The sequence below is a fragment of the Salvelinus namaycush genome, chromosome 5, assembly GCF_016432855.1.
Source record: "Salvelinus namaycush isolate Seneca chromosome 5, SaNama_1.0, whole genome shotgun sequence".
Lineage (NCBI taxonomy): Eukaryota > Metazoa > Chordata > Actinopteri > Salmoniformes > Salmonidae > Salvelinus > Salvelinus namaycush.
In genome coordinates, this window is record NC_052311.1 from 21,475,075 (window position 1) to 21,491,370 (window position 16,296).

At 44.1% G+C, this 16,296-nt stretch overlaps 1 protein-coding gene across 1 annotated transcript; it reads right to left on the reverse strand.

Moving 5' to 3' along the window:
• Positions 1–8,968: 8,968 nt before the first annotated feature.
• Positions 8,969–11,491, reverse strand: LOC120048042 (leukocyte cell-derived chemotaxin-2-like). The gene is made up of 4 exons (XM_038993721.1): positions 11,359–11,491; positions 9,902–10,013; positions 9,470–9,621; positions 8,969–9,182 (listed from the first exon to the last, which is right to left on the reverse strand). The coding sequence occupies exons 1-4, from the start codon at positions 11,396–11,398 to the stop codon at positions 9,016–9,018; spliced, it is 471 nt and encodes a 156-aa protein (XP_038849649.1). The 5' UTR covers positions 11,399–11,491; the 3' UTR covers positions 8,969–9,015.
• Positions 11,492–16,296: the final 4,805 nt, after the last annotated feature.

Here is a 16,296-nt window from a genome sequence, read left to right on the forward strand (position 1 = left end):
TTATGTTACAACCTTATTCTAAATGAATATTAAAAAAATTATCCACAATCTACACACAATACCCCATAATGACAAAGCAAAAACAGGTTTTTAGGAATGTTCTCTAATTTATAAAAAAGAAAAACCTGAAATATGACATTTACATAAGTATTCAGACCCTTTACTCAGTACTTTGTTGAAGCACCTTTAGCAGCGACTACAGTCTCGAGTCTTGTTGGGTATGACACTACAAGCTTGGCACACCTGTACTTGGGGAGTTTCTCCCATTCTTCTCTGCAGATCCTCTCAAGCTATGTCAGGTTGGATGGGGAATGTCACTGCACAGCTATTTTTGGGCTCTGGCTGGGCCACTCAAGGACATGCAGAGATTTGTCCCGAAGCCACTCCTGTGTTGTCTTGGCTGTGTGCTTAGGGTCGTTGTCCTGTTGGAAGGTGAACCTTCACCCAAGTCTGAGGTCCTGAGCACTCTGAAGCAGGTTTCATCAAGGGTCTCTCTGTACTTTACTCCGTTCATCTTTCCCTTGATCCTGACTAGTCTCCCTGTCCCTGCTGCTGAAAAACATTCCCACAGCATGAATGCTGCTTCCCTGCCACAACCATGCTTCCCCATAGGGATGGTGCCAGGCTTCCTCCAGACGTGATGATTGGCATTCAGGCCAAAGAGTTCAATCTTGGTTTCATCGGACCAGAGAATCTTGTTTCTCATGGACTGAATCCTTTAGGTGCTTTTTGGCAAACTCCAAGCGGCCTGTCGTGTGCATTTTACTGAGGAGTGGCTTCCGTCTGGCTACTCTACCATAAAGGCCTGATTGGTGGAGTTCTGACGAGATGGTTGTCCTTCTGGAAGGTTCTCCCATCTACACAGAGGAACTCTGGAGCTCTGTCAGAATGACCATCAGGTTCTTGGTCTCCTCACTGACCAAGGCCCTTCTCCTCCGATTGCTCAGTTTGGCTGGGTGGCCAGCTTTAGGAAGAGTCTTGGTGGTTCCAAACGTTTTCCATTTAAGAATGATGGAGGTCACTGTGTTCTTGGGGACTTTCAATACTGCAGAAATGTTTTGGTATCTTTCCCCAGATCTGTGCCTCGACACAATCCTTTCTTGGCGCTCTACGGACAATTCCTTCGACTTCATGGCTTGGTTTTTGCTCTGACGTGCACTGTTAACTGTGGGACCTTATATAGACAGGTTTGTGCTTTCCAAATCATGTCCAATCAATTGAATTCACCACAGGTGGACTCCAATCAAGTTGTAGAAACATCTCAAGGATGATCAATGGAAACAGGATGCACCTGAGCTCAATTTCGAGTGTCATAGCAAAGGCTCTGAATACTTACTGTATGTAAATATTTCTGTTTTTTCGGGGGGGTTTTGCAAACATTTCTTACAACCTGTTTTCTATTTGTCATTATGGGGTATCGTGTGTAGATTGATGAAGAACATTTTTATTGAATCCATTTTAGAATAAGGCTGTAGTGTAACAAAATGTGGAAAAACTTTCCGAATGCATTGTAAGGCATCATGCTCACTGCAGAATTCAATGGCCCAGATTTTCCCCCTGACATGATTCCCTTTTTTCCTAGCAACTGTATAACCTTTATTTACCTTCCATGGGGTCATTTTGACTTCACTGTTAGTTTTTCTCCATTGATTGGACACATTGTGGACACACAAATATCCAAGATCTTTTGTCCTCGTCTTGTCGTGTCCCGTGTATATATCTTTTTATATATTTTTCTTCTCATATCTTTTCATAGTTTTTTCTAAAACTCAACTTCAAAACACTCTCCTGCAACCCGCCTCACCCAATGTGGTGCGGATCTGGTTTTATTCTAAAGTATTATTCACCTCGAATCCGGAATCCCCCAACAGAAGCTAGCCAGCTCACTAGCTACTAGCTAGTAGTCAGCTAACCTTTAGCTCGGAAAGCTCTCGCCAGTTTGTACAACGCGACTCAAACCAGAGCATACCGGACCTATTTTCTCTCCATATCCCCGAATTCCTACCGCAAGCTTTGGACATTTTCCCCTGGATCTTCGCAGCTAGCTAGCTGCTATCTGAGTGACTACTGGCTAACATTGGTCCCGGAGCAAGCACCAATTAGCCTGGAGCTAGCCCATGCTAGGCCCTTTCTCCCGGCTAGCTAAAGAGGCCCATCAGCCACTCCTGGGCTACAATACCCGGACGCCTTCTACTGCCGGTACGGGGTATGGAACCCCACCGATCCTTCACGACTGGACTACGAAGTAATCTGCTCGAGGGGGTACTCAACTGCCTCTACATCGCGACGTCCCCTGAATGCCCATCCGCTAGCCAAGGCCCTCTAGCCGCAGCCCGCTAGCTGCTAGACGTGGCTCGCTAGCTGTCTAGAGCATATTGGACTGTAAGCTGTATAGATCCATCGACCAATTTCTTGGGCCACTATACCTATTTTGCCAATTGGACCTCTGCTACTCGGAACCCTACTAATCCATCACAACTGGTCTATCGATGACACCGCACGCGGAGGCTAAAACAGACTTTCCTCCATCGAGACGCCCTCTAAGGCCCTTCTGCTAGCTTGCTAGCCCCGGTCTGCTAGCTTGCTAACCCCGGCCTGCTAGCTGCTAACCCCGGCCTGCTAACTGGACCCCTATTGATCACCCGGCTACGCATGCCTCTCCCTAATATCAACATGCCTTGTCCATTACTGTCCTGGTTAGTGATTACTGTCTTATTTCACTGTGAGCCTCTAGCCCTGCTCAATATACCTTAATTAACCTACCAAGTTCCACCTCCCACATATGCGGTGACATCACCTGGTTTAAATGTCTCTAGAGACAATATCTCTCTCATCATTACTCAATGCCTAGGTTTACCTCCAATGTACTCACATCCTACCATACCTTTGTCTGTACATTATGCCTTGAATCTATTCTTTCACGCCCACAAACCTGCTCCTTTTACTCTCTGCTCTAAACGCACTAGACGTCCAGTCCCGATAGCCTTTAGCCGTACCCTCATCCTACTCCTCCTCTGTTCCTCTGGTGATGTAGAGATTAATCCAGGCCCTGCAGTGCCTAGCTCCACTCCTACTCCCCAGGTGCTCTCATTTGTTGACTTCTGTAACCGTAAAAGCCTTTGTTTCATGAATGTTAACATTAGAAACCTCCTCCCTAAGTTTGTTTTATTCACTGCTTTAGCACACTTTGCCAACCCGGATGTCCTAGCCATGTCTGAATCCTGGCTTAGGAAGTCCACCAAAAATCCTGAAATGTCCATCCCTAACTATAACATTTTCCAAAAAGATAGAACTGCCAAAGGGGGCGGTGTTGCAATCTACTGCAGAGATAGCCTGCAGAGTTTTGTCTTACTATCCAGGTCTGTACCCAAACAATTCAAACTTCTACTTTTAAAGATCCATCTTTCCACAAACAAGTCTCTCACCGTTGCCGTTTGCTATAGACCACCCTCTGCCCCCAGCTGTGCCCTGGACACCATATGTGAATTGATTGCCCCCCCCCCATCTATCTTCAGAGCGCGTGCTGCTAGGTGACCTAAACTGTGACATGCTTAACACCCCGCCATCCTAAAATCTAAGCTAGATGCCCTCAATCTCACACAAATTATCAATGAACCCACCAGGTACAACCCCAAATCCGTAAACACGGGCACCCTCATAGATATCATCCTAACTAACTTGCCCATCCAAATACACCTCTGCTGTTTTCAACAAAGATCTCAGCGATCATTGCCTGCATCCATAATGGGTCTGCGGTCAAACGACCACCCCTCATCACTGTCAAACGCTCCCTAAAACACTTCAGCGAGCAGGCCTTTCTAATCGACCTGGCCCGGGTATCCTGGAAGGATGTTGACTTCATCCCGTCAGTAGAGGATGCCTGGTTATTCTTTAAAAGTGCCTTCCTCACCATCTTAAATAAGCATGCCCCATTCAAAAAATGTAGAAAAATGTAGAAAAACAGATATAGCCCTTGGTTCTCTCCAGACCTGACTACCCTTGACCAGCACAAAAACATCCTGTGGCGTTCTGCATTAGCATCGAACAGCCCCCGTGATATGCAACTTTTCAGAGAAGTTAGCAACAAATATACACAGGCAGTTAGGAAAACTAAGGCTAGCTTTTTCAAGCAGAAATTTGCATCCTGTAGCACAAACTCAAAAAGGTTCTGGGACACTGTAAAGTCCATAGAGAATAAGAGCACCTCCTCCCAGCTGCCCAGTGCACTGAGGCTAGGAAACACTGTCAGCACTGACACATCCACTATAATTGAGAATTTCAATAAGCATTTTTCTACGGCTGGCCATGCTTTCCACCTGGCTATCCCTACCCCGATCAACAGCCCTCCAACCCCCACAGCAACTCGCCAAAACCGCCCCCACTTCTCCTTCACCCAAATCCAGATAGCTGATGTTCTGAAAGAGCTGCAAAATCTGGACCCCTACAAATCAGCCAGGCTAGACAGTCTGGACCCTCTCTTTCTAAAATTATCTTCCAAAACTGTTGCAACCCCTATTACTAGCCTGTTCAACCTCTCTTTCGTATAGTCTGAGATTCCCATAGATTAGAAAGCAGCCGCGGTCATCCCCCTCTTCAAAGGGGAGACACTCTAGACCCAAACTGCTACAGACCTATATCTATTCTACCCTGCCTTTCTAAGGTCTTTGAAAGCCAAGTTAACAAACAGATTACTGACCATTTTGAATCCCACCGTACCTTCTCCGCTATGCAATCTGGTTTCAGAGCTGGTCATGGGTGCACCTCATGTCACACCCTGGCCTCTGTTATATTGATTTTCTTTATTAGTTTAGTTAGGTCAGGGTGTGACATGGGGGATGTTTGTGTGTTTTGTCTAGTTTAGGGTGTGTGTATTGTTTAGGGGGTTGTGTATAGTGTATGGGGTTGTGTTCAGTATAGAGGTTTAGGAAAGTCTATGGTTGCCTGGTTTGGTTCTCAATCTGAGACAGCTGTTTATTGTTGTCTCTGATTGGGAGCCATATTTAAGGCAGCCATAGGCTTTAGGTGATCGTGGGTAATTGTCTATGTCTAAACGTTAGTAGCTTGTGTGTGCACTTTCGTTTTGTAGCTTCACGGTCGTTTGTTGTTTTGTATAGTTTGTAAAAGTGTTTCGTTTCGTGTTCATCTTCGTTATAAATAAAAGGGAAGATGTATTCATATCACGCTGCGACTTGGTCCACTCTTTCACCAGAAGACGATCGTGACAGAATTACCCACCAAACCAGGACCAAGCAGCGTGTTAAGCAGCAGCAGGAGCATACACAGGATTTCTGGACGTGGGAGGAAATTCTGGACGGTAAGGGACCCTGGGCACAACCTGGAGAATATCGCCGCCCTCGTGAAGAGCTGGAGGCAGCTAAAGCCGAGAGGCGGCGATATGAGGAGGCAGCACGGAAGCGAGGCTGGAAGCCTGAGAATCAAGCCCAAGAATTTCTTGGGGGGGGCTCTCGGGGAGTGTAGCTGGATCAAGTAGGAGACTTGAGCCAGCTCCCCGTGCTTCTCGTGAGGAGCCGAAGAAAGAACCAGAGACAGTCGGGCTGATATTGGAGGTGAGCAATGGGAATGAAGCTGAGACTGTGGATGAATTAATGGGGAAATTGGAGGAGAGAGAGAAGAGGGATTTGCTGTTGTGGAGCATAAAGCACCTCATCCGCTTGAAGGAGCGTGTGCGGGATTTGATGTCACCTGAGTCAGCTCTTCATGCTCGTCCTGAGGTGCGTGCTAGCAGTCTGGTGAAGACTGTGCCAACACCACACACTAGGCCTAATGTGCGTCTCCAGAGCCCTGTACGCACTGTTCCTTCTCCCTGCACTCGCCCTGAGGTGCGTGCCCTCAGTCCGGTACCACCAGTTCCGGCACCACGCACCAGGCCTATAGTGCGCTTTGAGAGACCAGTGTGCCCTGTTCCTGCTCCCCGCACTAGCCCTGAGATGCGTGTCCCCAGCCCGGTACCACCAGTTCCGGCACCACGCACTAGGCCTAATGTGCGTCTCCAGGGTCCAGTATGCCCTGTTCCTTCTCCCTGCACTAGCCTTGAGGTGCGTGTCTCCAGTCCGGTACCACCAGTTCCGGCACCACGCACCAGGCCTACAGTGCGCCTCAGCCGGCCAGAGTCTGCCGTCTGCCCAGCGGCACCTGAACTGCCCGTCTGCCCAGCGGCGCCTGAACTGCCCGTCTGCCCAACGGCGCCTGAACTGCCCGTCTGCCCAACGCCGTCTGAACTGTCCGTCTGCCAAGCGCCGCATGAACTACCTGTCTGTACTGAGCCTTCAAAGCCGCCCGTCTGTACTGAGCCTGCAAAGCCGCCCGTCTGTACTGAGCCTTCAAAGCCGCCCGTCTGTCATGAGCCTTCAGAGCCAGCCAGGATCCGCCAGAGCCGTCAGCCAGCCAGGATCCGCCAGAGCCGCCAGCCAGCCAGGATCCGCCAGAGCCAGCCAGCCAGGATCCGCCAGAGCCGTCAGTCAGCCAGGATCCGCCAGAGCCATCTGTCAGTCCGGAGCTGCCCCTCAGTCCGGAGCTGCCCCTCAGTCCGGAGCTGCCCCTCAGTCCGGAGCTGCCCCTCAGTCCGGAGCTGCCCCTCCGTCCAGTGGCGCCCTCTGGGATGGTATTCAATCCGGGACTCGCCGTTCCAGAGGCGCCACCAAAGCGGTTAGTGACTATGGTGGAGGGGGGTCCACGTCCCGCACCCGAGCCGCCACCATAGGAAGGCCCACCCGGACCCTCCCCTTCTGTGTCAGGTTTTGCGGCCGGAGTCCGCACCTTTGGGGGGGGGGGGTACTGTCACACCCTGGCCTCTGTTATATTGATTTTCTTTATTAGTTTAGTTAGGTCAGGGTGTGACATGGGGGATGTTTGTGTGTTTTGTCTAGTTTAGGGTGTGTGTATTGTTTAGGGGGTTGTGTATAGTGTATGGGGTTGTGTTCAGTATAGAGGTTTAGGAAAGTCTATGGTTGCCTGGTTTGGTTCTCAATCAGAGACAGCTGTTTATTGTTGTCTCTGATTGGGAGCCATATTTAAGGCAGCCATAGGCTTTAGGTGATTGTGGGTAATTGTCTATGTCTAAACGTTAGTAGCTTGTGTGTGCACTTTCGTTTTGTAGCTTCACGGTCGTTTGTTGTTTTGTATAGTTTGTAAAAGTGTTTCGTTTCGTGTTCATCTTCGTTATAAATAAAAGGGAAGATGTATTCATATCACGCTGCGACTTGGTCCACTCTTTCACCAGAAGACGATCGTGACACCTCAGCCACGCTCAAGGTCCTAAACGAAATCATAACCGCCATCGATAAGAGACGTTATTGTGCAGCCGTATTCATCGACCTGGCTAAGGTTTTCCACTCTGTCAATCACAACATTCTTTTTTGCAGACTCAACAGCCTTGGTTTCTCAAATGATTGCCTCGCCTGGTTCACCAACTACTTCTCTGATAGAGTTCAGTGTGTCAAATTGGAGGGCCTGTTGTCCGGACCTCTGGCAGTCTCTAAGGGGGTGCCACAGGGTTCAATTCTCGGGCCGACTCTCTTCTCTGTATACATCAATGATGTCGCTCTTGCTGCTGGTGATTCTCTGATCCACCTCTACGCAGACGACACCATTCTGTATACCTCTGTCCCTTCTTTGGACACTGTGTTAACTAACCTCCAGACGAGCTTCATTGCCATACAGTTCTCCTTCCATGGCCTCCAACTGCTCTTAAATGCAAGAAAAACTAAATGCATGCTCTTCAACCGATCGCTGCCCGCATCTGCCCGCCTGCCCGGTTCTGACTTAGAATATGTGGACAAGTACAAATACCTAGGTGTCTGGTTAGACTGTAAACTCTCCTTCCTGCTCTTATCCTACCTCATTTGCACATGCTGTATATAGTTTTTCTACTGTATTATTGATTGTATGTTTGTTTATTCCATGTGTAGCTCTGTGTTGTTGTATGTGTCGAACTGCTTTGCTTTATCTTGGCCGGGTCGCAGTTGCAAATGAGAACTTGTTCTCAACTAGCCTACCTGGTTAAATAAAGGTGAAATAAAAATAAATAAATAAAATTGTGGGAAACTATGGTTGCATTTACACAGGAGACCAAATTATTGGCAAAATATCTGATTTGATTGGTCAAAGATCTGTGCAAACACACGTAATGTCTCAACACCAAAAAACACTGAATCTGATCTTTTGAGTTCCGATTTATATCACATTCGTATGTGGTTCTCAATCATGATAGAATATTGGCTGCGTTTACACAGTCAGCCCAATTCTGATCTTTTCCCACAAATTTTTATTTTAACCTATCAGATCAGCTCTTTTGACAATAATTGGGCAAAATATCATAACTGAACTGCCTGTTGATCTGCCATTACCAAGACAACCACCAAAAAGTGACAGGAAATTAGCATTGCATCTGCATGCTACTTCAAAGGCTACATCAGCGTAAATGTGCAAATCTGATATGGGTCACATAAAACTAAGTGTGGACAGTCAGAAAAAAAGATTGGATATAAAAAAATATAGAATTGGGTTCATAGGATGACTGTGTAAACACTGCCAAAGGTCAGACACACACACTACTTGGCACCTTCTTGTAACAATTAAATTATGAATATAATGTAAACATAATTATTGCCAGAGACCGTTGTCTTGTAGACAGCTTTATAATCTCTCACGTGCCTCCAGTGCTTCCCATAAAGAAATAACAGCAGCATAACGGGTTTGCTGCTTGATATCCTTGTATGAATCATAAGACATCTGATATGTGTTTAATGTAGATAAACAAGGAAGTGAATAGTAGTGTATAACCAGTAACCCATATCAATGATAAATGTCATGTTGAGCTCTTTGAAACTTCAACACGTTGTTTGTTGTGGGAGTATCACAAAGGTAAGAGGTCAGAATATGATCAATTCATGATGGGTGGATAAATAAAAAGGATAAATAAAAAGGATAAATAATTGTTTTCACACAGTAAGGTCTATCATTGTGCTAATTTTGAGTATTTATTTAACCAATCAATCAGAAGTACTTGGTGGGGTCGGACTTGTCACACATCTGGACGTGGACGTGAGAAGTGGTTCCTGGGTAGACACTCTGCATGGGGAGCAGTGTCCCAATCCTCTGGCCCTTCTTCACCACCCCAGAGTAACTGTCAGGCTTCACGTAGAACAGCTTAAAGCACAGACCTGCAAGACAGAAAATCACAGTGTGAGTCAATCAATCAATCATTCAACCAGTCAATCAATTAATTTGCCATATATTCTTCCATTTCATTCTGCCATGACACATTAGTTGCCGGTATGTACTGTACCTCAGTGAAACAGTAGTCATTACATTGGGATGCATTATTAAAATAGGCATAGCATTTACAGTACTATTGATCTCCTTCCAGGGTATTAAAACAAATAATTCAGGATAGACTATTGATCTCCTTCCAGGGTATTAAAATAAATTATTCAGGGTAGACACTGACCCTCCCCACTGAGGTTGATCCCATCGTTGATGGCTGCCTTCTTCGGGTCTTTGTACACTATCACTTTGCCTTTGAGTGTCACGTCAAATGGAGCGTACACTGTGGCCCCGTCGTTACACATGATGTCAATGCCCTCATGCACATTTTTTGTTCTGAACATAGAGATTGGAAGGGGTTAATGCAGAAGGATTCACAAAGCATTCACAGTCTCTCAATCAGACCACTATGGTATGTTTTCACTTGTTGTTTTGTGAGTTTTGTACTGTGTACAGTCAGAGCAGGGGTCTCAGATCAAATTGATATTATTAATATTGTACTAATGGGTTCTTAGAAATAATTATTATGTGGTTACCATCTTACCAACTAAATTATGACGTAAACTGCGGACAGTCAAATGAAGCAAAACCAAACTGATACATTAACTTGCCATACCTGCTTGCTCCGTAGTGTCCTTGTCCCCATTTGTCCCCTGTCCTCCTCCTGTTACTGGAATTTCCGCTACACAGCTGACCAAACTTGGCCATCTGACACTCTGGCAACACAGCTAGAGATTAAATGGACAACAGATATGTTGACTGAGGAGGAAACCCTTTTATGCTGATATTCTTTTCCACTCAACAAACTAAAGGGCATTTATATTAAAGGGGCAGTGCTGTCAAAAAGGTGATTTCCTGTGTTTTATATACACTACCGTTCAAAGGTTTGGGGTCACTTAGAAAACAATTTTCTTTGTAGCTGGAAACAGTTCCAATGGCACATTGTGTTAGCTAATCCAAGTGTATCATTATCAAAGGATAATTGATCATTAGAAAACCCTTTTGCAATTATGTTAGCACAGCTGAAACTGTTGTTCTGATTAAAGAAGAAATAAAAATTGCCTTCTTTAGACGAGTTTAGTATCTGGAGCATCAGCATTTGTGGGTTCGATTATAGGTTCAAAATGGCCAGAACAAAGACCTTTCTTCAGAAACTCATCAGTCTATTCCTGTTCTGAAAAATGAAGGCTATTCCATGCGAGAAACTGCCAAGAAACTGAAGATCTCGTATGACGCTGTGTACTACTCCCTTCACAGAACAGCGCAAACTGGCTCTAACCAGAATAGAAAGAGGAGAAAGTTTGAGAAACAGACGCCTCACAAGTCCTCAACTGGCAGCTTCATTGAATAGTACCCGCAAAACACCAGTCTCAACGTCATCAGTGAAGAGGCGACTTCGGGATGCTGGCCTTCTAGGCAGAGCACTGACCAGAATAGAAAGAGGAGTGGGAGGCAGTAGTGTATATTGTATTTGAATGGTAGTGTATATTTCCTTTAATGTATACGCCGGGAGTCAGAAAGCAGGTGCAGAAGGTGAGTTTTAATACTGAAGAGATACAAAAGAACAAACATGGAACGCATACTGAACGTGAGAGAAAAACCAATAACACCTAAAGACTGATGATAAGAGAGGGCTAAATAAAGTACATTTTAAATACATTTTTGGATAAGTTTTTGGATTTGACCAATAATAAAGAGTTTTCCCTCTCTGCCATTAACAGCTTGTTTTCAGGTTACACGCCCATTAAGCTCCTCCAATTAAGCCCCTCTCTCAGATTTCTCCCAGACAGTCCTAGCAAAATGCTTGCCTGAGAAATTGCATTTTGCTAAGAAGTGCTTTTTTTAACCATTTTAATTGAAAACAATCACACTAAGGTACTAAATTATTACCCAGAAATGATTTGATATTGAGATAAAAACTGCATTGGACCTTTAAAATGCCAAAGTAATATTGAACACTAACAGCACCCAGAACCAAATCGCATGTTTGAGCTGACCAGCTACTTGATTTGATATATTTAATCTATTTGACAATGTGATAGCTATCGCAATGGATTGATCAAATAGTCTTACCTATGAGGACAACAGTAAGCAGAAGAATAGTAGTCTTCATGTTGAAGCCTGAGGGGATGCTTTCACTCAAGGAGAAACTCTACAAGGTCTTGCTCAGCAAGGTCTGTGCTTTAAGTACCTCATAGTGAGAACTTTCCCACATTACACACCCTTGTTTAAAACAATTGCCACAGAATGGAAAACCCAGGATTAGGAAATTCTTTGTTTAATTTGTGAAACCCAGAGAAAAATATTTGGTGTTCTCAATTGGTAGAACAAAATGGTGGACAGCAGGGTAAACAAATGGTGACATTAACCTAAACTCTGACCTTACCTGTTACTTGGCTAACAGGGTTAGTTCAGAACAGAGTATGTGAGGCTGAGTGGAGGGAGGAGTGGAGCGTGCCCAATTTGACTGGAGCATTTTTCCCAAATGCTGGAGCTTCAGCCTTCGCACCAGCTCCAATTTCCATCTAGTGGCCAAAATCGAAATTACACCTACACTCCTATCTGAATGTATGTCCTTTCTCTTAAATTTCATAGATGATGGGAAAAAAATGTGGAAACGCATGTTTTGTTTGTATTATCTTTTACCAGAACGAATGTGTTATTCTCCTACATTAATTTCATATTTCCACAAACTTCAAAGTGTTTTCTTTCAAATGGTATCAAGAATATGCATATCCTTGCTTCAGGTCCTGAGCTACAGGCAGTTAGATTTGGGTATGTCATTTTAGACGGGATATGAAAAAAGCGTGCAATCCTTATTAAGTAGTGCTCATTTCAGGAGCTCAGGGCATGCCTGGCCCATTATGCATTTGTAGTCTGCTTGTGTGCTGCTACAGCCCCTTGCTGTAACTACTGTCATGGATTTCGCAAAATATTTTCATAAAGAAACTGATTAAAACACACAGGTGAAAAATCAAGGTGACTTAAAGATGAGGACCCAGAGCAAGAGCGTGAGTGCGGTGATATAGTGTCCACAACTAAAGAATCATTGTGGAATCTGAAAAGACCGGTATACCGAAAGTATCAAAGTGTACTTACTACGTGCACATGCTAACAGAAAGGAACGAGGTGGGCAGCTAGCTAAGTGTGTGATTGTACAAAAGTATTTATAAACTAAAAGTCAATCTTTTAAAATGTTATTTCATTTTTGTTCTATTATCTACAGTTGAAGTCGGAAGTTTACATACAATTAGGTTGGAATCATTAAAACTCGTTTTTCAACCACTCCACAAATTTCTTGTCATCAAACTATAGTTTTGGCAAGTCGGTTAGGACATCTACTTTGTACACGACACAAGTAATTCTTCCAACAATTGTTTACAGACAGATTATTTCACTTATAATTCACTGTATCACATTTCCAGTGGGTCAGAAGTTTACATACACTAAGTTGACTGTGCCTTTAAACAGCTTGGAAAATTCCAGAAAATGTCTTTAGCTTTAGAAGCTTCAAATAGCTTTAGAAGCTTCTGATAGGCTAATTGACATAATTTGAGTCAATTGGAGGTGTACCTGTGAATGTATTTCAAGGCCTGCCTTCAAACTCAGTGCCTCTTTGCTTGACATCATGGGAAAATCAAAAGAAATCAGCCAAGACCTCAGACCAGGAAAAAAATTGTAGACCTCCACAAGTCTGGTTCATCCTTGGGAGCAATTTCCAAATGCCTGAAGGTACCACGTTCATCTGTACAAACAATAGTATGTAAGTATAAACACCATGGGACTACGCAGTCGCTATGACCTCAGGTAGGAGACGCGTTGTGTCTCCTAGAGATTAATGTACTTTGGTGCGAAAAGTGCAAATCAATCCCAGAACAACAGCAAAGGACCTTGTGAAGATGCTGGAGGAAACCGGTACAAAACTATCTATATCCACAGTAAAACGAGTCCTATATTGACATAACCTGAAAAGCCGCCCAGCAAGGAAGAAGCCACTGCTCCAAAACAGCCCAAAAAAAAGCCAGACTACGGTTTGCAACTGCACATGGGGACAAAGATCGTACTTTTTGGAGAAATGTCCTCTGGTCTGATAAGGACAACAAAGTCAAGGTATTGGAGTGGCCATCACAAAGCCCTGACCTCAATCCTATAGAAAATTTGTGGGAAGAACTGAAAAAGCTTTTGCGAGAAAGGAGGTCTACAAACCTGACTGTTACACCAGCTCTGTCAGGAGGAATGGGCAAAAATTCACCCAACTAATTGTGGAAAGCTTGTGGAAGGCTACCTGAAACGTTTGACCAAATGCTACCTGAAACGTTTGACCAAATACAATGCTACCAAATACTAATTGTGTGAATGTAAACTTCTGACCCACTGGGAATGTGATGAAAGAAATAAAAGCTGAAATAAATCATTCTCTCTACTCTTATTCTGACATTTCACATTCTCAAAATAAAGTGGTGATCCTAACTGACCTAAGACAGGGAATTTTTACTAGGATTAAATGTCAGGAATTGTGAAAAACTGAGTTTAAATGTATTTGGCTAAGGTGTATGTAAACTTCCGACTTCAACTGTATGTCAGAGGGACCATCAGGTTCTTGGTCACCTCCCTGACCAAGTTCCTTCTCCCCCGATTGCTCAGTTTGGCCGGGCGGCCAGCTCTAGGAAGAGTCTTGGTGGTTCCAAACTTCTTCCATTTAAGAATGATGGAGGCCATTGTGTTCTTGGGGACCTTCAATGCTGCAGACACTTTTCGATACCCTTCCCCAGATCTGTGCCTCGACACAATCCTGTCTCGGAGCTCTACGGACAATTAATTCGACCTCATGGCTTGGTTTTTGCTCTGACATGCACTGACAACTGTGGGACCTTATATAGACAGGTGTGTGCCTTTCCATATCATGTCCAATCAATTGAATTTACCACAGGTGGACTCCAAGTTGTAGAACCATCTCAAGGGTTGTCAATGGAAACAGGATGCACTTGAGCTCAATTTTGAGTCTCATAGCAAAGGGTCTGAATACTTATGTAAATGTGATATTTCCATTTTATATTTTTAATACATTTGTAAAAATGTCTAAAAACCTGTTATTGCTTTGTCATTATGGAGTATTGTGTGTAGATTGATGAGGAAATAAAGCTATTTAATTAATTTTAGAATAAGGCTGTAACATAACTAAATGTTGGAAAAGTCAAGGCATCTGAATACTTTCCAAATGCACTGTAGTTCAAATGTTTTACTTTGTCAGGCTTTTATTGTGTTACATGTATGTGCTTAACTTCAGACAAATCGTCTGTGCCTGTAACCTCAGAATATATACTCCTAGTATTCTCTCACCGTCAATCATTGTGTTGAGAATGAGATCCATTGTGCAATCAAACATGCGTACTCACCTGCAAAAGCTATAATAGGTCAAAATGACAGGTACGTCACAATGCATTAGCAGATAGTCACAGTGAGACTACATGTCACATGCTGGAGTTTTTTCTTGTCGCTTTACATAGGTTACATAGGTTACAGTTTATCTTTCTTTTGCAGTGAATGCATCAATACCAATAACATATTAATCCCAATAATAACATAGAAAAGTAGAAAGGGTATCTGATCTTAAGTTGAACATTAGCTCTTTGGAGGCACTTCAATGTCAATAGGAGTGAGAGCAGATGTGGGCTTTTCAGAGGCCGCTGAATATGATCTCAATGTGCTCAATCTCAACTTCTCCACTAGATGTCAGGCTACACCACTTTTGTTACTGGCATGTTTTTGTGCTTCATACAAGCGTTGAATCTTAATTTGACCAGTAACGCCATAGCAAAATAATCCTGCAGCAACAGGATTTGAACGTTTAGTCCATAATGTTGCTTGATCGGTGGTTAGGCTATTAGCTTGACAAAGGTAGGCTACATGAAAAGTGCAATAGTGTTAATATAACCATGTGTTAGTGCAGGTTTTCAGTGAATTTATATAAATGGCAAAGCTTAGCTGCATTTCCTGTGGCGCAGGAAACTTACCAGCAAATTAAGATATTTTCTATGTACCACTTCCCTTCTGTTTAATTAACCACTTAGCTACAAACAGTATCTGAACTGCAATCAAACCAACTAAGCTGTTTGGTTGGCTGGCTGGCCAGACCTAGCTGTGTGGCCGAACGGCCGGATCTAGCTGTGTGGCCTGACGGGTGTATCTAGTTGTCTGTCCGAACCTAGCGGCCGGCCAGATATCTGTGCTCTCAAGCTCTGGCTGGCAGGCCGGACCTAGCTATATGGCCGGTTGGCCAAACCTAGCTTTCTGTCCAGCAGGCTAGACCTAGCTGTCTGGCCGGCCGACCGGACCTAACTGTCTGGACGGCCAGCTGGACTTAGCTATCTGGACGGAGGGCCAGCCGGATGTAGGTATCTGGCCAAACGGCTGGATTTAGCTTTGGCCAGATTGCTTGGTCCGTACAGCCGGCCGGCCAGATATCTAGGTCCGGCAGGCCGGATACCTTGTTACCATTCATCAAATCATCACCAGTATTGTATCCACATTATATTATATATATTATATAGCACAAATACTTGGACAAAGGCCAGTGTTAATGATATGGTGACAAAGAAGTTGAGATGAAGATCCCACTTCCATTTAGACGTTATATTTGTCTTACCACTTTCCTTTTGTTCATGTCTCTTGAATTGTATTTTGAGTCTCACTGCCAACCTCAAACGACATGCAAATGCTTTCTTGGGTATATCTGATGCCTACATTTCAAAAATACATATATATATATTTTAGTAATTTAGCAGATACTCTTCTCCAGAGCGACTTACAGGAGCAATTTGGGTTAAGTGCCTTGCTCAAGGGCACATTGACAGATTTTTCACCAAGTTGTCTCAGGGATTCAAACCAGCAACTTTTCAGTTAGTGGCCCAATGCTTTTAACCGCTAGACTATCTACCACCTTAGCATATTTCATCACATCTGAACATCATTCAGGTTACTGTGGTCTCAGACCTTCCTGACGGTATTCAA

Excerpts from the sequence above, each read along its gene's own strand:
- LOC120048042 (XM_038993721.1), bottom strand. The coding sequence starts at position 11,398 with ATGAAGACTACTATTCTTCTGCTTACTGTTGTCCTCATAG. Across the intron at positions 10,014-11,358 it reads GCTTACTGTTGTCCTCATAG|CTGTGTTGCCAGAGTGTCAG; the intron begins GTAAGACTATTT and ends TTTAATCTCTAG. Across the intron at positions 9,183-9,469 it reads GATCAACCTCAGTGGGGAGG|GTCTGTGCTTTAAGCTGTTC; the intron begins GTCAGTGTCTAC and ends TCTGTCTTGCAG.